At 39.8% G+C, this 22,619-nt stretch overlaps 1 protein-coding gene across 2 annotated transcripts in view; it reads left to right on the top strand.

Moving 5' to 3' along the window:
* Nucleotides 1-4,067: 4,067 nt before the first annotated feature.
* Nucleotides 4,068-22,619, top strand: part of LOC105029711 (regulator of microtubule dynamics protein 2) — a 70,986-nt gene continuing 52,434 nt past the window's right edge. The window contains exons 1-2 of one of the 2 annotated variants that reach the window (XM_010903213.4): nucleotides 4,068-4,335; nucleotides 8,468-8,949. In XM_010903213.4, coding sequence (XP_010901515.2) covers nucleotides 4,309-4,335; nucleotides 8,468-8,949 — 509 coding nt within the window. In that variant the 5' untranslated portion in view covers nucleotides 4,068-4,308. Of the gene's footprint in view, nucleotides 4,336-7,364; nucleotides 7,540-8,467; nucleotides 8,950-22,619 lie in introns of those variants that run through there. The other variant, XM_020047548.2, reaches the window with a different exon arrangement.

Below are 22,619 nucleotides of genomic sequence, written 5' to 3' on the forward strand. Positions count from 1 at the left end.
CCGGGGTAGTGAGAATCAGATGTGTAATCATGGTCCGGGGTGATGAGAATCAGGTGAGTAATCATGGTCCAGGTTGATGAGAATCAGGTGTGGGTAATCATGGTCCGGGGTGATGAGAATCAGGTGTGAGTAATCATGGTCCAGGTTGATGAGAATCAGGTGTGTGTAATCATGGTCCGGGGTGATGAGAATCAGGTGAGTAATCATGGTCCGGGGTGATGAGAATCAGGTGTGAGTAATCATGGTCCAGGTTGATGAGAATCAGGTGTGTGTAATCATGGTCCGGGGTGATGAGAATCAGGTGTGGGTAATCATGGTCCGGGGTGATGAGAATCAGGTGTGTGTAATCATGGTCCGGGGTGATGAGAATCAGGTGTGTGTAATCATGGTCCGGGGTGATGAGAATCAGGTGTGTAATCATGGTCCGGGGTGATGAGAATCAGGTGTGTAATCATGGTCCGGGGTGATGAGAATCAGGTGTGTAATCATGGTCCGGGGTGATGAGAATCAGGTGTGTAACTGTGGAGAGTCCGGTGTATGTAGTGGAATCTAGTGCAAACAGTCAGAAGAATGGGCGGTGGCAGCTAATAGGCCTATTGAAGGGCTATTCAATATGGTATTAAAATACAACTGAGTCGGCTAAGCCCCCTCTTTTCCCCTCGTGGCACCTGGTCTGGATTCCCCAGAGGGAGGCAAGACCACAGGAGGCACTATGACATAATATTTGGGTAAAAAATATCTACTCTAACAATGAAGGATTTTGATTGTTGTTTTGAATTTGAGTAGGTTAGTGTGATAGAAGTGAGAATTTCTTTTTGTGCCTCTTTGAATTGTATATAAGAATGAATATTATATATTTATAGTGTGTAAATATAGTGTTTGTGGTTTATTTCTGCGTTGCCAATTATGACTTTAAGATTTTACATATTTACATAATTTTTATTTAATGTAGTATAATCAGTCTTGGCTGGGGAGGCAGAACACAGGCGCAAAGTAGAGGGAATGCATCCTTTTAATGTTTCTTTTACCAAATTGAACTGAAAACAACAATATGCAAGTATGACTGTAAACTGAAGAACAGCAACACAAACAACTGACTCAAAACAATGACCAACAACCAAAAGAAAAACAGGGCAACTTAAATAGGGTCCCTAGTTAGAGACAACGAGACACAGCTGTCTCTAATTGGGGACAACAGAAAGCAGTACTGCAGTGATGCCTAGAGACACCTCTGCGGTCGGGTCCTGACTGTGGCCCCCAGGCAGATGGAGATGCCTAGAGGCCCCAGCCAGGACTTGACATAAACAATCATATGTTCTCTAGTGCTATTCTGTACTTTGTCATGTGTTTGATATTTCATGTGGTTTGAGGAATAGTAGTTACTGGATTTAAATTAGTGACAGAGATCCCAAACAGAACAAAAATCCAGGCGAGCCTAGTTTAGCCGGCCCACACTCGAAAGCCCACTGCACCATGTACTCTGTCTCTAGCATTACCTAATCTTCTTTTGCCACTGGCTGTATTAATAGTTAATTGACCATTCATGAATGAAATAGATACAGTTAAACTGACTAACGTTTCTTAATAAGTTTACATCTACCACAAATAGAGGCTATGTATTGCGTTTGCCACTGGCCGTTTTAACAGGGTATTAGCCAGTAATAAGTTTTACCGGTATCTACTAACTTACTGGAATAGTCATAAGAATTGAGCAATTGCTAGCGAGTCTGCCAAAGCTATTTCATTTCATAGCATAAGAATATATTTTTTTCTTTCATGGCAAAACAATCTACTTTTTTCTTTCATTTGTGAATGACATTTATACAATAACTATCAATGCGACAGTAACTAACTTTTTCACCAAGTGAAAAGACGAGAGAATGGTGGAATCTACCAGAAATAACTAATAAATGTTGTTGCTCTCAATAGATTCAAACGTAGGTCTTCCATATGAGAGACACTGTCGTTAACCACTACGCCACAGCATTAAAAGTTTCAGTAGTTGCTAGACTCCATTGAGGATTGTGTTAAATAGGCTTACTAGTATCTACTAACTTCCAAGGAATAATCATAAGAATTTAGCAATTTCTAGCGAGACTAAAGATGAACTGTGCCATGCCAATAACAGTGACAATATAACCGTATACAGATTCCGTTAAGGCTTAAGATATCGTAACTACGTTGTTAAGCCAGCAAATGTGTTTGTCTATCCTAACTTAAAACGCATGCAAGGATGCGTACTTCGAAAATCCAACAGAAACAGTTGCAATATAACCGCAAACTGTTTTGTTTCAGGCTTACCATAATGTAGATACTAAGGGTTTTAGCCAGTGAAGTTGTCGTCTATACGTAATAATTCATAATGCGTACTAGGTATCGCCTGCGAGGAGATACAAACTTAGGACCTATAGTTCACAAGTCTGCTTCTCTAATCACTATGCTTTTTAACAAGGGGTAGTCAATCAGTCAGTCAGTGATGTTTACAGTGCATAATAACCTTCAGTGCCCATTTATATTTTTGTTTGAGAGAACATGGGAGTGGTTAATAACTTTTTATGTTTATAATTATGTTTAACTATGTTGTTGGTGAACTTCAAACAAGCATAGCAAAATAATCAAATGTCAGTGAACATCAAAAGTTGTGCTATATCTATCAAGTCTGCCAGCTGTTAAAGGTAAAACTAATGCAGCTTTGATACATCTATATAAAGTGCATGTGATATATATAAAGTGCACAAATATTGGGAAATGTAAATGTGAAAGGGAAATGTATACAACAAAATGCCTGAATATATTCATTGACAAGTGATTGGTCCACTAAGGTAACCAAAATAATGTACTGTAGGAGGGTGAAACCCATTTATCTTCAGTTCAAACTAAACATCTGTGCTCTCTCACCAAGTTACTGATAGCAATGGCTGAGTTGCCCTGTCTCTTACTTCAACAACAGTTAATAGCCAATTTTTGTGAATGAGGCGGAACAGAAACTGCTAATTCCCTCCCTCTGCATTAAACATTAGGCAGCTGTCTGCAGTGGGTGTATAATAAATGCTTGTTGACGAGGGTCCCTTATTTGCAGGATTTGACCCGCTGTGAGCGAGGTCATGGCAGGGTGCGCCTTTCCTTATCGGCCCATCTGTATGTTGGTGCTACGCCTATGATTTTCAGGTGGGTTTTTTGTTCTGTAGGATTGGGATAGTGTAGGCTGGGGGCTTGGAACAAAACTCTAGTACTTAGTGTTAAGAGTAAATCAAAGAAATCACACATAACGATCAGTAAGGGCTTATGGGAACCCCCTGACATCCACCCAGATAGGTAAAAATAGAATGGCTGAAATGGGAATGTCTGTTCTGGTCATTCTATTTCTATGCATTCACCAACATGACTGAGCCAGGTGAGCCAGGAGTTGTGGTAGATTTTTCACCCAATGCTCACCTCCCAAATGATCAAATTAACTCAACAGAAGCCATGTTGTGAGAACAATGCACATGATCTTTTCAGGTTTTTTTGGTTAAGAAATATTCTATTCCCATGATATAAACATTTACTTGATAAAAAATGTTTTGACATGCTGAGAGTATCTGTACATTGTGCTAACACAACTGTGCATCAAATTATGTTCAAAAGAAAGCTAAGACTAGTTTTTAGGTATATACTATATAAATTGTTTTACCATTTTAGATTCTACGTGTTTGATTTCAGGTTAGTGTGTTGAGTCATTGGTATAACCTTTCTCTCCAGCTTTGCCTTCTCCCTGTGGCTTGTACATTGGAACAGAACTCTGTGGGCGAAACTCGGCCTTGTCTCATTGTGGTTGATGATTTGCTGGTATCTGGTGGTCTGGGGATATGATTGGCAATGTGGGTGGCGCTATTTCCTGTAGTCCCCAATATGTACATTCAAATAGTCTGTTTGGATTTATCATGTCTTATCTGATATGCTGATGGATATCAGGTATACTCCCTCCATTTTCTCCAGTGTCTTATTGGATCTTAGAAACCGCTAAGCTGTGGACAACACATGGCACTACCTGGCATGATGACTCCTTGCTGTCACAGTCCAAAGTCTACCTGGTTGGTTTTCTGATCTAGTAACAATAACGCTAACTCATATTAAACACTTATATTTAGTGTTGCAAAACATCTTTGCTTTCTGCCAATATGAATATTTCCGAATCTATAACTGACAAAGTACTCTCTATCTCTTTCCTAGTTTTTAATGACAGCTACCGTTAGCAGTAGATTTTTTCTTTACATTTACTGTATGTAACTTTCTCAACCACGGAGTACTACCTCACAGCAGGCATCTATGGACACTGAAAAGTATCGAAATTTGGTAAGTCCAAATCTGAACCAATCTTACACAGCACAAATTTGAAAAGTAATGAAATGTAAAGTAATAAAGCAGAGTATAGGTCAGTACAACACAGTACAATGTATAATGTCATCTTCTCTATTATTTGTAGATTAAATAAGAGAAATGGCAAACAATGATGTCAAAAGCATTAATAACTAATTTTGAGTATAAAGGCATTCTCCTTTGTAGATCTTGTAATAATTGAATTAAAACTCTCGTACCCCTTCCGGGCCACAGTTGGAGAACCATTGCAGTGGAGTACTCTTGAGTACATCTGAATGTATTATGCTATGGTATGCTAGACTAAAGCCTATTGACAGTGTCATTTTAGTAGGCATTGTTGAATCTCAATTCTGGTTAATTTTAAGCTATGTTTCTGGAAAATGAATTTCAATTTAAAATCAATGGTTTCTCTTTGGCAACATATAAAGTGGTACAATCAGTGTGCCTCTTTTCTGACAATTTCAAGTAAAAACGTTTGCAAAGTTTTGCAAGTTTTACAGTCTCAGAGGTTATGATAGTTTACATACAGACAGTAATATCAACTGCTCAAACGTGCCACCATACCAATGCATTAATTCGGTTTTATAACCCTAAAATGAAAAGCCAACCAGGACAGCTAATCTCAGACTGACTGCCGGTTCAAGGTTGATCAGATAGAGTTTATTTGTAGTCCTCCAAACAGTGCTTGGTCATATTGTGAAAACAGCTCTCACAGAGAGACCAACCACTTTTGGAGGTGAGTTGACATTTTCTGCTAAATGTTTTAAGAGGATTAGTTATCCAGTGTGATATTATTAAGGGTGTTCACCAAGTAACATTATCGAATTTCAGGCTTCATAAAAAAATTATATTTTGAATGAACATGCTGTTATAAAAATGGGTAATAGTTTAAAATAATGTAACCTTCAAGCGTTGAATTACCATATTACCAGATTTTTCATATTTATATGACTATATACTGAATTATATATATAAATGTTTTATTCCATTATCAGCCTGTTATGCATTGTGCTCTGTCCCATGAACAGAAAAGTTCTGTTTTCATGAAGTGTTGTAACACACATAAAATATCCTGATATCCTGACAAAATATACACTTAACAAAAATTAAATGAAACACTTTGTGTGGGGTCATGTTTCATGAACTGACAAATTTAAAAGATCCCAGCAATTTTCCATACATACAAAAAAGCTTATTTCTCTCAGATTTGTTTACAGCAATTTTAGTGGGCATTTTTTATTTGTCAAAATAATCCAAACACCTGTCAGGTGTGGCATATAAAAAGTTGAAAAAGCACCTTGTGCTAGGAACTAGAAATGTATAATTACACTATAATAAGCCTTAACTTAAAATGTATACGGTTATTTTGCGACTGTTTCTGGTTTATCTTCAGTTTCGCTAGCAATTGCTGAATTCTTATGATTATTCTTAGGAAGTTATTAGATACTAGTAAGCCTATTACTGGCTAATAAGCTGTTAAAACAGCCAGTGGCAAAAGCAATACAGTTCATAGACACTGTGGTAGAGGTAAATTTAATAAGAAACGTTAGTCTGTTTAACACAATCCTTAATGAAGTCAAGTGACTGCTGAAATATGTAATGCTGTGGTGTAGTGGTTAAAAACAGTGCCTCTCATGTAGAAGACCTAAGTTTGAATCTATTGAGAGCAATTACATTTATTCATTATTTCTGGTAGATTCCATGATTCTCTTGTCTTTTCACTTGATGAAAAAGTTAGTTATCGTCGCCTTTATTGATAGTTATTGTGTAAATGTCAATCACAAATGAAAGAAAAAATTACGTTGTTTTGCCATGAAATGAAATAGCTTTGGCAGACTCGCTAGCAATTGCTCAATTCTTATGACTACAGTAAGTTAGTAGATACCGGTAAAGCTTATTACTGGCTTATATGCTGTTAAAATGGCCACAAAAAACAAAGACATTTCTAATTGACTTCAAACTCTTGAACTGTACTGTACATGAGTGAATTCATCTCTTGACAGTTTAAATTAATGACAGATGGTATGAAGACCCAAACATTTAACATTTCTAAAAGATGCCTCTTCCACTGTTTCACCAACTTAAAACTGAATTGTTACCATTTTACACAGCAGTGTTAACCATGCATGAACCATCACAGAAGGTATATGTGTTTACCCTTAAATGTATACATAATTTAGCAACATCACTTAGTTATTGTTGCTCATGTTTTTGTTTTAGTGTGTGTTAGAAGTTCAGTGAAGCTGCTGGTTTAGTCTATTGTTTAGTCTTATCTTACTGAATCAGTGCTGGCTAAGTGCTCAATGCATGGGAAAAGCGGTTGCTGAGGGCCCCCACAAATTTAAATTTTTTTCTCAGATGGGTGGACATACTATTAACTGTAATAATTTCAAAATATATTATTGGAAATTGAGTTGTGCACATATAGTATTTCTCTTGTAAAGTGTAATTCACTCGATTAGCTGACAATTAACCATGTTAATTATCGGTTATTATTGGTAATCATAGCCACATACCAATCTGGCAGGGACAGCAAGTGACCGAGAGCCCTGACCTCCAGGGGGCCCTTATTTATTTTGTGAGTTGTCAAGCCCCCATTCCTCAGTTAATAACAAAGTCCCCCCAGCTGGAATATGCTGCAACCCCAGTTTTGTGTCCCTATATACACTGTAAATTGTATATTAATGAGCCCACCATTGATAAAATACATACATTGACAAACAAACCAAATAAAAAAAATTACAAACTTTTTGACCTAACCTTTTTTGAAAAACAAAATCCTTAAGTATATAATGAGTTCAGAACCTCGTCAGTAATGTGATTGAAGTCGGAACCTTTCGACGTTCTAACACGTCCTCATGTTGGCACGGAAGGTTTTAGTGGCTGCTCAGAAACAAACTCAAATCAACTCAGTGTCAAACGAGAGGTGTCCTGGAAAGACTGCTCACTTCACTGCAGTAAGGTCACTGGCAGCAGTCATTTTTAGTTTTATGAGCGTCTTACGATATATAACTTATATTGATGTAATTTCATTGCACGTTCATTCTATTATTTCCCTTTTAACTGTAACGTTAGTGAGTTTCACAATTGTGTCTCACCAACAATACGTGAGCAACTCGGACAGCATATTCGGATACAGTTCTCTGTTAAAATGCGTTCAGAAAGTTACAGTACACTCTTGTAAGTGTAGGTAAGAATGGGTAGTTGCTGCTGTAGCTACCTATTTTATCTAGGTGTTTACTGGAAACCACATTGTAAGCACCCATGCTTACTATATTGGCAAGATTGTCTGAATGATTGGCTCACTAACGTAAACGTAGATAGCTATAGCTAACTGATTCACTTGTTAATTACAGTAGCTACTGTACCTAACTATGAACGTTTAATGCGTTATCCAAGCTCCTTGCATACGTTGATATGAGGTATAAACAATAAGCTGAATGGGCGGACACTACAGCAGTGGCTGCAGTAATCTCAGGTTCTCAGCTTAAGCTTGACAGCTTACTAGATACAGTACTAGCTAAGTAGCTAAGGTCACTTTCTAAACTGTCACTGGCCACCATACATTTTTGATAACTACAAACTAGATTGTCTTTTGAATTTATCGTTTTCACATTTGACTGCTAATTAATTTAGCCACTCCTATCTACTACTCTGTTGAACATTGACCTGCTCTCTTTTTTTCAATAACAGTGTCCTTAATTGGCTTGAAGCTTCTTACGTGGGCTTTGCCCAGTGGTTTCTGAACGTTTTAGAACCTATTGAAATGGCTTTGCTAGTATTGTTTTAGACGCATTTACAATATATAACTACCTGCTGGTGTAAAGTTAATAATTTATCTTAATGATGAGATGGAATGTGACTTTGAACACTAGAATGCTTTTTGGCTAAATCAAAGGTAAACTACTACAGCAACTTGCATTATAAAGTCTACAGTAGTCTGTTTTTAAAATGTTCCTGTGCTGTTTTGTTTATTAACCTACTCTCTCTGCTGCTTAGGCTGCTCAAGTAAATTATGCTTTCCCCTACCCAAATGTTGTCCGTGTATATATATACACATATATATATATCCATATTTTAGATTCTCATTTCTTCCCTTTTTCTTCAGGTAAGCAGGATGGCCCAGTCGTCAGACAATAAGGCTCTGGTCCTGGGTGTGTTGGCTGGTGCAGCCGGCCTCAGCCTTGGCGCTGTGGTGTTCTACAACCGCCGGAGGGCCGTGCCACACCGGGGGCAAAGTATGCCCAGTGAGCTGTACCACAGCAGTAATGACCAGCGAGCGGCTGGAGCCAGTATTGGGCCTGGGCGAATGTCTGGTCAGTCTGAGGTTCTAGATCGTCTCGGAGCCTTGATCCAGTGTGTGTCAGAACTCAAAGATGAGGTACGGGCTCTAAAGAGCGCCATCCCAAAACTACATGACCATGTAAGGGACGAGCTGAGGGGACGCGGCAGCGTGGCTGAGGGGAAGGTGGCTCGCATCAGGGCAGGCCCACCAAGCCGGGCGGTACCTACACGCAAGAGGAGAGCAGCGGGAGGGGGATCCAGAGCTGGACGCCAAAGCTCAGAGGAGGGGGCTGAGAGTGAAGGAGGGTGAGTGTAATCTGCCTCTGACATGGTCTGATTGGTTCAGAGATTGGGCAATTGGAATGATTTCATAGCACTGCTAATCCGAGTACCTAAGATTGGCTTATTTCTATGTGCACACAAAACACTATAAAACGCTAACCTTGAACTTGGTATCTCGTTTAAAAATTGAATAATATTCACTGATATTTCAATATTTCAACCAAAAAATATGCCTTTTCAGCTTACGTGTAATGATTTCATAGAAGAAACATAAAATAGGACCTGGACAGCACCCTTACATAATATTTGGTTGCACAACCCGTGGCAACAATGACAGTCTCAAAACATTTCTTGTAGCCGCCTATAAGCTTCTTGCAACTGTCTGCTGGTCGGTTGCTTGTAGCTGTCTATAAGCTTCTTGTAACTATCTGCTAGTCATTTTCTTCTAGCCGCCTATAAACTTCTTACACCTGTCTGCTGGTCTGTTTCCTGTAGCAGTCTATAAGCTTCTTGCACCTATCCCACTCTTCAATTGCAGTTTGTTCAAGCTCTTGAATGTTTGCAGGTTTCCTATTCCCAAGGTCGATTTCATCTCTTTCCCAAGATTTTCAATCGGATTAAGATCAGGACACATTGCTGGCCAGTCTAAAACAAACTTTTTTCCATTTCAACCATTCCTTTGTGTTTCTGCATGTGTGCTTTGGATCGTTGTCCTGTTAGAGGACCTATGATCTAGGCAGCGCATTTCATTGTCTTGATTTTTAAATATCTTGGTGATCCTTTGATTTCATGATGCTCTTAATACGTGCAAGGCCTCCAGTATCAGTGGCCTCCAGTATCCGCAATCTTTAATGCTAGACTGTTTATTATTTTCGTATATATGCTTAATTTTGTGGCTTATAAACAAATCTCTGGTGTCTGTTGCTAAATAGTTCCACTTTGGTTTCATCTTTCTATAGAATATTTTCCAAGAATAATTGTGGTTTCACTATATAGGTTTTGGCAAAGATGAGTCGTGACTTTTACATTTGGTTTTTAGCAGTGGGGTCCTCCTTGGCCTTCACGGGTGAAGCCCTTCTTGGTTTAGTGTGTTGTGTATGGTACAGGTACATCACTCCAGATTTCTCCAAGTCAGCCTTAAGTTGTATGGAGGTTTTATGTGGTATTTTTTCCACAGTTTGCACCAACCTTCAAATACTTCTCTTATCAATTTTTTTTCCACATTCTGCGAGGTCCTTGACTGTTCCACCAGCAGCACACGTATTAATAACATTGTGAATGTTTTAAACAGGGATGCCAAGGTCTTTAGAGATGGCCTTGTATCCTTTAAAAATGTTGGCCCATATTGATAGGATAGCATCTTGCAATTGATGGAGATTTGTGGTATGCACATCCAGGGCACGAAGCTCCCCTTCCACCACATCGCAAAGATGCTCTATTGGGTAGAGATCTGGTGACTGTGGGCGGCCATTTCAGTACAGTGAACTCATTGTCATGTTCAACAAACCAATTTGAAATGATTCGAGCTTTGTGACATGGTGCATTATCCTGCTGGAAGTAGCCATCAGAGGATGGGTACATGGTGGTCATAAAGGGATGGACATGGTCAACACAATGCTCAGGTAGGCCGTGGCATTTAAACGATGCCCAATTGGCACTAAGGGGCCTAATGTGTGCCAAGAAAACATCCCCCACACCATTACACCACCACCACCAGCCTGCTCAGTGGTAACAAGGCATGATGGATCCATGTTCTCATTTGGTTTACGCCAAATTCTGACTACCATCTGAATGTCTCAACAGAAATCGTGACTCATCAGACCAGGCAACATTCTTCCAGTCTTCAACTTTCCAATTTTGGTGAGCTCGTGCAAATTGTAGCCTCTTTTTCCTATTTGTAGTGGAGATGAGTGGTACCTGGTGAGTTCTTCTGCTGTTGTAGCCCATCCGCATCAAGGTTGTGCGTGTTGTGGCTTCACAAATGCTTTGCTGCATACCTCGGTTGTAACGAGTGGTTATTTCAGTCAAAGTTGCTCTTCTATCAGCTTGAATCAGTCGGCCCATTCTTCTCTGACCTCTAGCATCAACAAGGCATTTTCGCCCATAGGACTGCCGCATACTGGATGTTTTTCCCTTTTCACACCATTCTTTGTAAACCCTAGAAATGGTTGTGCATGAAAATCCCAGTAACTGAGCAGATTGTGAAATACTCAGACCGGCCCGTCTGGCACCAACAACCATGCCATGCTCAAAATTGCTTAAATCACCTTTCTTTCAGGAGATTGTCTTGACCAGGACCACACCCCTAAATGCATTGAAGCAACTGCCATGTGATTGGTTGATTAGATAATTGCATTAATGAGAAATTGAACAGGTGTTCCTAATAATCCTTTAGGTGTGTGTACAAAATATTCAAGGGTGACAATAATGTTGACCAGAACTGTGTGTTGACATGAACATTGTAGCATCCTACTGTATGACCCACCATAAAATAATAGTTTGAGACTGGTGTTTTGCAGGTACTATTTAATGAAGCTGCCAGTTGAGGACCAGTGAGGCATCTGTTTCTTAAACTCGACACTAATGTATTTGTTCTCTTGTTTTTTGTGCACCGGGGCCTCCCACTTCTCTTTCTATTCTGGTTAGAGAGAGTTTGTGCTGTTCTATGAAGGGAGTAGTAGACAGCAGAGATGGGGACAAGTCACACATGGTCAAGTCCAAGCAAGTCTCAAGTCTTAACCATCAAGTCTTGAGTCAAGTCTCAAGTCACAGTTCAGATAAATCAAGCAAGTCAAGTCAAGTCAAGGGTTCATCCTAAGCAAGTCAAGTCGAGTCCTTATAAGTTTCAAGTCAAGTCACAGTACTAAAGAGATGAACACACACACACACACTGTCCTCTGTTTCTGACGTGCGCTCTGTGCGAAGCTCGATTTCAAAATCAAATATTTTTCTCCTCCGTGGTACAATGTTTTGGGGGGACGAAGCGGAGGGATCTTGAATCAGCCTGAAGGGGTTGTATTCGCTATAGCAACCGCCTCGCTATACCTTATCCCGCTTATTACATGGCTACCTACCAAATAAATCTATAATTTGACACAAAATATTGATTTCAAAAGGAATTTATTGATTTAAAAACGACTGTATTGCTTCCTCTAAAGAAAATTGTCCGTTCCGTCTCTGGTTAGAATCCTGCTGCGTCCGTAGCAACGCGCTGTTTTTCATGGCAACGGTCTGTTATCAAGAAATAACATGCATTCTGCACTGGAATTCAGCCAATCCATGTAATAAGGGCTAATAATAACAACCGTATAAACTAATTATTGTGACTGAAAAACTGACTAATATATAATTACGCTGTAATTATTATTGTCTGTAGGAGTAAAAAAAAAAAAAACTCTTCGAAATGTTTAGGTGCTAGTAATCACATCAGCGCCTCCATGTTAGCCTTTCATGCAGTAAAGTTAACTGTTATGGTGTAAGCACAATGCTTTTTAGTTTCCACACGCAGTCCACAAACACTTGAAAATGCCCACATTTAATACAGACATTATAGCCTACGTGTAATAATATACATGCACGCTCATTTTAAGATGCCCATCAACATTAAAATTCAGGCTATGCCACTGTTATAGTCAAATTCTCTTACATCTATTTACCAGACGTATTCAGTAATGATAATGGTCACATTTCTAACAAGAAAAAAAAAATATATAATATGCAACCAAGGCCAAATTATGACTAACAAAAGATTACATTACATTAGTAATTTAATCATTATAGATCTTAGTGAAACTGAATATAAAGAGATTACTTTCTTACCTTTCCTTGTGGTTCTTAAAATAACAAATGAAATTTGACGTTGTTGCATATTTTACATCTGGCAAATCTTTTTTTATTCACACGGTCCAGTTCAAAGTCCTTTTATCCAAACGATACTATTTGTGGAGCTCGACTAACGTTACTGTCTGCCATGTTTGACGCGGTTTGAATTGTGCAGCGTTAAAGGCACATACGCTGATTAGTGGTGCTGATGTCACAACATATAAAATAATTGTATTGCTGTTTGTTTATTATAAGTTCAAGTCATTGTCGAGTCTTCCACTTCAAGTCAAGTCTCAAGTAACTTGTTCTCAAGTCAAAGTCAAGTCAAGTCATTTTCATACTTTAATCAAGCAAGTCACAAGTCCTGAAAATTGTGACTCGAGTCAGACTCGAGTCAAGTCATGTGACTCGAGTCCCCGACCTCTGGTAGACAGTGTTATACGAGATCTTTCGTTTTTTGTCAATTTCTCGCATCGAATAGCTTTAATTTCTCACTACATGAATAAACTGACACGTTTCAGAAGGAAGTTATTTGTTTCTGGCCATTTTGAGCCTATAATCAAACCCACAATTGCTTCTGACCCTCAAATAGTCGACTTGCTTCTTTAACAGCAAAACAGTTTTCAGCTGTGCTAAAATAATTGCAAAATGGTTTTCTAATGATCAATTAGCCTTTTAAAATGAGCTTTTAGCAAACAGAAAATGCCATTGGAACCAAGGGCTGATGGTTGCTGATAATGGGACTCTGTATGCCCATGTATCTAAGACATTAAAAATCATCATCAGCAATTTTGAGCGTGGAATGGTTGTTGGTGCCAGACGGGCCGGTCTGAGTATTTCACAATCTGCTCAGTTACTGTGATTTTCATGCACAAACATTTCTAGGGTTTACAAAGAATGGTTGAAAAGGGAAAAGAGAGTCAGAATTTGGCGTAAACCGAATGAGAACATGGATCCATCATGCCTTGTTACCACTGTGCAGGCTGGTGGTGGTGGTGTAATGGTGTGGGGGATGTTTTCTTGGCACACATTAGGCCCCTTAGTGCCAATTAGGCATCGTTTAAATGCCACGGCCTACCTGAGCATTGTTTCTGACCATGTCCATCCCTTTATGACCACCATGTACCCATCCTCTGATGGCTACTTCCAGCAGGATAATGTACCATGTCACAAAGCTTGAATCATTTCAAATTGGTTTCTTGAACATGACAATGAGTTCACTGTACTGAAATGGCCCCCACAGTCACCAGATCTCAACCCAATAGAGCATCTTTGGGATGTGGTGAAACGGGAGCTTCGTGCCGTGGATGTGCATCCCACAAATCTCCATCAACTGCAAGATGCTATCCTATCAATATGGGCCAACATTTCTAAAGAATGCTTTCAGCACCTTGTTGAATCAATGCCACATAGAATTAAGGCAGTTCTGCAGGGGGTCAAACACAGTATTAGTATGGTGTTCCTAATAATCCTTTAGGTGAGTGTATATGTGTGCATGATTTTAATCAGAGTACTCTAAATAAGGGATTCATTACTTGTAATAATCTACGCCCAATACCTAGCCTTTAAAATACATTGTTGAGATACATGTAATAAGTACAGTATGTCTGAATTTGGGTTAAGGAAATCTCTATAGTAGAATAAGTTAACATTTCTTTTTATTTTGCAGGCCAAATTAAACTTCAAACAAGACTATAAAACCCATGCAGAATACATTAAGTTAATCTATGTTTCATGTGCTTTCACATTTTGAAAGGTGTCAGTAATCTGTGTGGCCCTTTCTCTGGAGAAGATATCACCTCTGTAGAATGTTAACATTCTGTTATCTGTCATCCTGGAACACTATACATTTGAACATCCAGGGAAGACATATGCCAGTGCCACTCAGTCTCTTTTCATCAAGTAAATCTCTCACTTTCGTCATTAATGACTATGACAAAATTATATATATTTTTCTAGGAACCCTAGTTTACTTTGCATCTCAGCCAAATTCACTTGCTCAATCAATCCTTGTGGTTAAATAAAAAAATGTCTGCCTGGGGTGTAAGAGAGTGGAATCTAATGCGGCACACCCAGTTATTCTCCATCTACAGCTTTGAATAACATAAACAACAGATGTCTCATTTTTAATGCTCCTCCTCTTAAAATGTATCTTCATGGAAACACTATTAATTGGTTAGTATTTACTGGAGCTGGGTGATATGGACATAAATCCATATTGAAATAAATTGCCTGAATTGATGTGACAGTAATGAATACTATTCAGTTTGTCTATTACCTTTTAAACGACTTCTTGTAGTTGAATTGTAGCCAATAATTGTCCTGTCAAAACTCACACTTATTAAATATATTATTTCATTTCACATTTCTCTAATAGCCTACTTCTCAAAATGGTATGGTCAGCTTTCATCATTTCCACTTTATCTTCCCAACTGTCTCTGACTGACATGTTGTGGCTTAAATGTACATGATTTTTGAGACACATATCCACCACCAGATGGTTTCTAATACCATAATTAAGCAATATTCAAGAATAATAACAGGAATATTAGGCTACTCTCTTGTGCCTGTTCACTAACTTGTCTTGATTAGAAATAAAACAATAACATGTTTTTTCTGGGTTTTTGGCAACTAGTTGTAAAACTGGCATTGTTGAGCCAAATCATCTTTTTAGCAGATATGTGCCCATGCCATCAAAACCATTTTCAAACTTGAAATGTAATTCCTAACTATAACAGGAATAGGCATAGACGAAGCATATATGAACAATGTATTACATATCCAACTCAAAATAAAATAAAACATTGTTTGAAAACCTTATGTGATGTTCTGTAATAGTGAAAATAATAGTAGTGACGAGAGAGAGACATTCTGAGCCACTGTTAAATCAACATATTGCTGTGAATTAAGAATCTAACACTGTGCTCTAACTTTAAGAACATAACCTGGATTGACTTTTCACTAAGCATGAATAAAGTGCTGTGACAAGAAAAATAATCACCCAAACTGGCCTGGCTTGGCACCCAAACCCAGTGAAATGGGGTTTGGGCTTCAGATCAGAGCAGGATGCCTCCCACCAGTTAAGTTAGCTCCAGATTTATATCCTGGCAGACACCTGGCAGCCGTCGCCTGGGAGCAATTTTGGTTGTAACAACATAACAAGCAGGCACACAGCCAGCTAGATCACTATGGGTAGTAAATGACTGTTTTGTTTGGGTGTCTTACGTTACTTCAGTATGTATCTGTCTTCAGCTATGCTTTTCTGTTCCTCATTTACAGACTTTGCAGGCATGCAAACTTGTACCTAGGCCATTTTTACTAGGGTGATATTATAATGATTATTTTGATATATTTATAGTATTTTCCCAAATTTTTCATTATAAGCATTCCAATTCCATCTTATCTCTATTCAGCTCCAAAATGCTTCACAGAAATGAGATAGATGTGCCATCAGGACTGTAAACAAGCTGTATACAAGCAATACTGTGGTATACAAGCTATGTTGAATTTTACATTTAAACGATTTGACTAGAGTTCTGTGCTTTACCGCACTGAGCCGGAAGGCAAAGCTCTCGATATACCGGTCAATTTTCGTTCCTACCCTCACCTATGGTCATGAAGGCTGGGTCATGACCAAAATAACTAGATCGTGAGTGCAAGCAGCTGAAATGGGTTTTCTCAGAAGGGTGGCTGGCTTCTCCCTTAGAGATAGGGTGAGAAGCTCAGTCATCCGTGAGGAACTCTGAGTAGAGCCGCTGCTCCTTTGCATCGAAAGGAGCCAGTTGAAGTGGTTCAGGCATCTAAGTATGCCCCCAGGACGTGTCCCTAGGGAGGTGTTCCAGGCACGTCCAGCTGGGAGGAGACCTCGGGGTAGGCCCAGGACTTGGTGGAGAGATTATATTTCGACACTGGCCTGGGAACACCTTGGGATCCCCCAGTCAGAGCTGGCAAATGTGGCTCAGGAAAGGGAAGTTTGGGGTCCCCTGCTGGAGCTGCTGCCCCCGCGACCCGATACCGGATAAGCGTATGAAAATGAGATGATTTGACTATAGCCCTGACAGCCTTAAAATTTAAGTTTTTTTCTTAAATCAGCTTCTCTACATGTATGGCAGCCATTCCATTCCAGTTTCTGTTAAATTCAACACAGGCACACCTTATTTTACTTAATGAGGTACTGATTTAATTTAACGTGGAGAAGTATAAAAACCACTGCTGTGTGGTCATCACTATCCTCTTGCAATAGGACCAGCTGGATGGCAAATACAGTACCTCAAATGTCATTTGAATGACAAAATATTTGAAAAGAAAAGCTTTGAGTGAGGAAAAGAAGGGTTCAATTCTGGCTTTACTGGCGGAGGGATACAGTGAGCGTCAGGTTGCTTCCATCCTGAACATTTCAAAGACGGCGGTTCATAAGAACAAGGTCAAGCCAGACATTGGGGACAACAAAGCTACAAATTGGCAGAGAGCGAAAATGACTGTCCACTGACCGAGATGACAAATGTCACTCAACAACTGTAGGATGACATCAAGTGACCAACAAAAAGAATGGCAAACAGCAGCTGGGGTAAAATGCATGGCAAGGACGGTTGGAAACAGGCTCCTAGGGGCTGGGCTGAAGTCGTGCAAAGCTAGAAAAAAGCCCATTCATCAATGAGAAGCAAAGAAAAGCCAGGTTGAAGTTTGCAAAAGACCATAAGGGATTGGACCGTCGAGGAATGGAGTAAGGTCACCAATTTTCAGCTTTTCCCAACACCTCGTCATCGGATGGTTAGATGGAGACCTGGAGAGGACTACAAGCCACAGTGTCTCGTACCCACTGTGGAATTTGGTGGAGGATCAGTGATGATCTGGGGATGCTTCAGCAAGGCTGGAATCGGGCAGATTTGTCTTTGTGGAGGACACATGAATCAAGCCAAGTACAAGGTTATCCTGGAAGAACACCTGCTTCCTTCTGCTCTGACAATGTTCCCCAACCCTGAAAATTGTTTTTTCCAGCAGGACAATGCTCCATGCTACACAGCCAGGTCAATCAAGGTATGGATGGAGGACAACCAGATCAAGACCCTGTCATGGCCAGCCCAATCTCCAGACCTGAACCCCATTGAATACCTCTGGAATTTGATCAAGAGGAAGATGAATGGTCACAAGCCATCAAACAAAGCCAAGCTACTTTTTTGTGCCAGGAGTGGCATAAAGTCACCCAACAGCAATGTGACAGACTGAGAGCATGTCAAGACATATGAAAGCTGTGATAAAAAAATCTGGGTTATTCCAACATATATACATTTCTGATCTCTTCCTAAGTTCAAACATTAGTATTTTGTTGTTGAGAAAGGTCTATTTTTTTCCCCAGAGCTGTATGTTACCAATTCTCTAAGGGTATGCAAACTTTTGAGCACAACTGTATGTGTTCTACCCATCACCTGGCCAATTGGCCAGGAGTGGTCGGCTTTTCTTCATTTTTCTTCACTCAAGAAATATCGAAATACAAGGCCAAACTACAGAATGTTTTAAAAATGTCAATTATGGAGGGCACTGAAAGTGTTTGAGATATTCCCCATTTACAGTTTCTTACCAGTACATTTACAATGGTAGTTCTACAGTATGCCCCCCCCCCCTTAAAGCACCCTGGCCTAGATAATCCTATTCCAATCTCCTTTCGGTGAGGGAAAAAGTGAGCAGACAAGTCATGTTATTGTTTAAATTCATTCTTGTAAACATTTTGAGTGAGGATTATACAAACATGCTTTGAGAAAATGTAAACAAAAATGTAAACAGAAGTGTAAATTAAAAAGTTGAGAAAATTGATATAACATAAATACTGCTCCGGAAGAAAAAATTAAGAAACCAATGCACCTTTTTCCATCCTTTCAAAAAAGTTGAAAAGGAAGGTTTTGAGTGAGGAACTGAAAGGTTAAAATTAAGAGACCACTGTAAATTGAATGCTTCTGTTTCTCACTCAAAACTTTCCTTTTCAGATTTTTTTATGAAGTAGTCTCTTAATTATTTCCAGAGCTGTATGCAATAAGGTGGAAATTGTCTGTGCAGAGACCCCGGGGAGGGACTATGTCTCCCGGCTGGCCTGGGAACGCCTCGGTGTCCCCCCGGAAGAGCTGGAGGAAGTGTCTGGGGAGAGGGAAGTCTGGGCATCCCTGCTTAGACTGCTGCCCCCGCGACCCGGCCCCGGATAAGCGGAAGATGATGCGATGCGATTGTCTGTGCACTAGTTTTTGTGATCTTATTTGAGGTATCAGGTACACTTGCTGCTGGTGCTATTCTGCCAGATGCTTCCTCTGGCTGTGATATCTTTTATCTGCTGTGTGAAACTGGCCATCCACAGAGCACCAGGCACCTTCAGTGACTTTATCCATCGTAAAAGGTGAACTGTTGAAGTTTGTGCAGGGTATCGGCAGTGAGTTGAATATCCTTTCTATGCTGGAGCAATGAACACAAACATTGGTTTTAGATGGGGTCGAAGTTGATGGGCCCTTTTCATAACTACGTCACTGTACATTTTGCACAATTCTAGCTATAACATTTTTTGGGGTGTGCGGAAAAGTACCTTTTTCTCGCATTTATTAACTTTTACTAGCAGTTTCATGGGTGATCAACTAAACACAGAATGAGGTGAGTTAGAGATCGGAGGTAATACAAACGCCAAGTGATTAATGTGTGCAATCGCTGCAGTGTTCCACAGCCTTTAGTTGAAATGGCCTTGTAGGGCATGCTGCAGCTACAAAACCACTTTAACAGATTGTTTCCTTTATAGAAGAATCAGGTTTTTTCCTTTGCCTGATGCTGAGAAAACACTGGATTTTGTTCTGTGCCTCAATGAACTTGTAGAAGAGTGATCCTTTCTGAAATAGCTTTTTAAACGCCATATAGGACTACAAAAACACATTCCACTACACACATGAGTAGTGGCAAGAAAGATATTAAACAACACTATTGGTTATTACAAGATTATACTTAATGAAAAGGGCATTTCTCTATATATGAATCAAAAATGTAGACAGAGGTGCATGGCTGAAAAGACAAAAACCCAAATTCTAAGGTACAGAGAGAGGGAGGGAGGAAAGGAGTGGGGTAGAGAGAAAGGGAAAGCGAGAGAGGAGAGAGGGAGTATAGTTAGTGGGTCCAAGCACTGGAATCTCATTCCTGTCCATTGACCTATTGAAAATGTGTCATTCACCAGTCCACATACACCTGACCAGAGTATCCCATGCAAAAAGAGAAGCATCAACGCCCATTATAGTGTTGTATTTCGTCATTCAATGGGTGGGGCTTTTCCTATGCAAGGCAGCGGGGGCCTCTCAGAAGTAACCCAAACGCTGCAGAGGCAATGAGGAGGGTTTTATTCTAAGCCACCAATGAAGTGGTTTTCTCCAAAGTTGTAAGAGCAGCTAGAGATTATATCGTTAGTAGACATGCTTTGATTTGGTTCAATAAAAAAGGAAATGGATAATGGATGGGCCTATATAAACAACTCAGATCCAGAAGTAAAAATATCCTCAGTAATGCATAATGTTTTCAGTCCATCAGCGGTAATCGAGATTCTTGTGATGTCCCCATGTTGTGTTTGTGGTGATATCGTATAATCAGAATTCAGATGGTTTGTGGGCTTTTCAAAGTTTGACAGCTGATTTGAATTTTTATCAAGAAATCTACCTTTCCCAACCATAGTTATCTTGACATTTGGTTTGAATTTTAAGGTGATAGCTAAATTATTCAGTTTGATGTTGAAATAGCTTAATTAGTGTCAGATCTCTGCCTTCTAATGTTTGTATTTGGCAGTGTCATCCCTTTTGGCCTAAAAGCTAAGCCTCATGAAAATGTATGTTAGCTGAAGCTCAAGTTAAGTGTAGGCTGTTTAGTATTGTTTTATTAATATGCCAGTCATACATACAGTCGATTGGTGACTTGGTGGGAGCACACTCAGCAGTCTGTATTAATGTTAGCTTAGACCGGAACTAGGAATTTGTCTCATTAGTTATCGGATATTCATTGTCCATATGGCAATATACCGCACGGCCCATGCCTTTTTGCTTATGCATACTACTCCCTACTACCTAAGTAAACCTCAGACTGCAATTGTTGTTAAGTGTGATTGTCTAAATTACTGTAACCGATAATAAGGCCCATGACCATGGAGAGGCACACATGGACTTGGGTTCATTATTTGCATGGGTTTCATAGATGCAGACTGGAGTCTGAGAAAGAGGGAGACTCCCCTGCAGCACATCCAGCATCCTCATTTGAATGGCAGCCGTCGGCCCCATCAAATATTCTAAATTACATTTCCAGGTTATTACACTTTCAAAGAACTCTCATCACGCACACACACACACCTCTCATAATTAAAGAGCATTTCTCTGCCTTGTGATTTATCAGAGCGGGACTGCGGAGAAGAGGCTGCAGTGAAGAAATTCCAGCCCCTTAGGGAATGCTTGACGATCTCTCATAGCAGCCAGCTACTCCCTTAATCCTCACATCACATCCCCTTTAAAGTGTTTTAGTTTTCTGTAGCACCACAGCTTGGAACTTTGGGAAATATCAGTGGAAGGCTATACACTTCACTGCTGAAATGTGTTTATTGGATTGTGTTTGGGGCAAGCATCATGGTTTTTGTATTCTAATTACAAACCCGATTCCAAAATAGTTGGGACACTGTACAATTATGAATAAAAACAGAATGCAATGATGTGAAAGTTTAAAATTTCTATATTTTATTCCGAATACACCGTAGATGACATATCAAATGTTTAAACTGAGAAAATGTATCACTTTAAGGGAAAAATAAGTTGATTTTAAATTTCATGGCATCAAAACATCTCAAAAAAGTAGGGACAAGGCCATGTTTACCACTGTGTGGCATCCCCTCGTCTTTTTGTAACAGACAGCAAACGGCTGGGGACTGAGGAGACAAGTTGCTCAAGTTTATAAATAGGAATGTTGTCCCATTCTTGTCTAATACAGGCTTCTAGTTGCTCAAAGGTCTTTTTTGTCGCACCTTCCTCTTTATGATGCGCCAAATGTTTTCTGTGGGTGAAAGATCTGGACTGCAGGCTGGCCATTTCAGTACCCGGATCCTTCTTCTATGCAGCCATGACATTGTAATTGATGCAGTATGTGGTCTGGCATTGTCATGTTGGAAAATGCTGAAAGAGACAACGTCTGGATGGGAGCATATGTTGTTCTAGAACTTGGATATAACTGTCAGCATTGATGGTGCCTTTCCAGATGTGTAGGCTGCCCATGCCATACGCACTCATGCAACCCCATACCATCAGAGATGCAGGCTTCTGAACTGAGCGCTGATAACAACTTGGGTTGTTCTTGTCCTCTTTAGTCCGGATGACATGGCGTCCCAGTTTTCCAAAATGAACTTCAAATTTGTATTTGTCTGACCACAGAACCCTTTTCCACTTTGCCACAGTCCATTTTAAATTATCCTTAGCCCAGAGAAAACGCCTGAGCTTCTGGATCCTGTTTAGATACGGCTTCTTTTTTGACCTATAGAGTTTTAGCCGGTAACGGCAAATGGCACAGTGGATTGTGTTCACCGACAATGTTTTCTGGAAGTATTCCTGAGCCCATGTTGTGATTTCCATATGCAGTGCCGTCTGAGGGCCCGAAGATCACGGGCATCCAGTATGGTTTTCCGGCCTTGACCCTTACGCACAGAGATTGTTCCAGATTCTCTGTATCTTTGGATGATATTATGCAATGTAGATGATGATAACTTCAAACTCTTTGCAATTTTTCACTGAGAAACTCCTTTCTGATATTGCTCCACTATTTTTCGCCGCAGCATTGGGGGAATTGGTGATCCTCTGCCCATCTTGACTTCTGAGAGACACTGCCACTCT

This window comes from Esox lucius, chromosome 6 (assembly GCF_011004845.1).
Source record: "Esox lucius isolate fEsoLuc1 chromosome 6, fEsoLuc1.pri, whole genome shotgun sequence".
Lineage (NCBI taxonomy): Eukaryota > Metazoa > Chordata > Actinopteri > Esociformes > Esocidae > Esox > Esox lucius.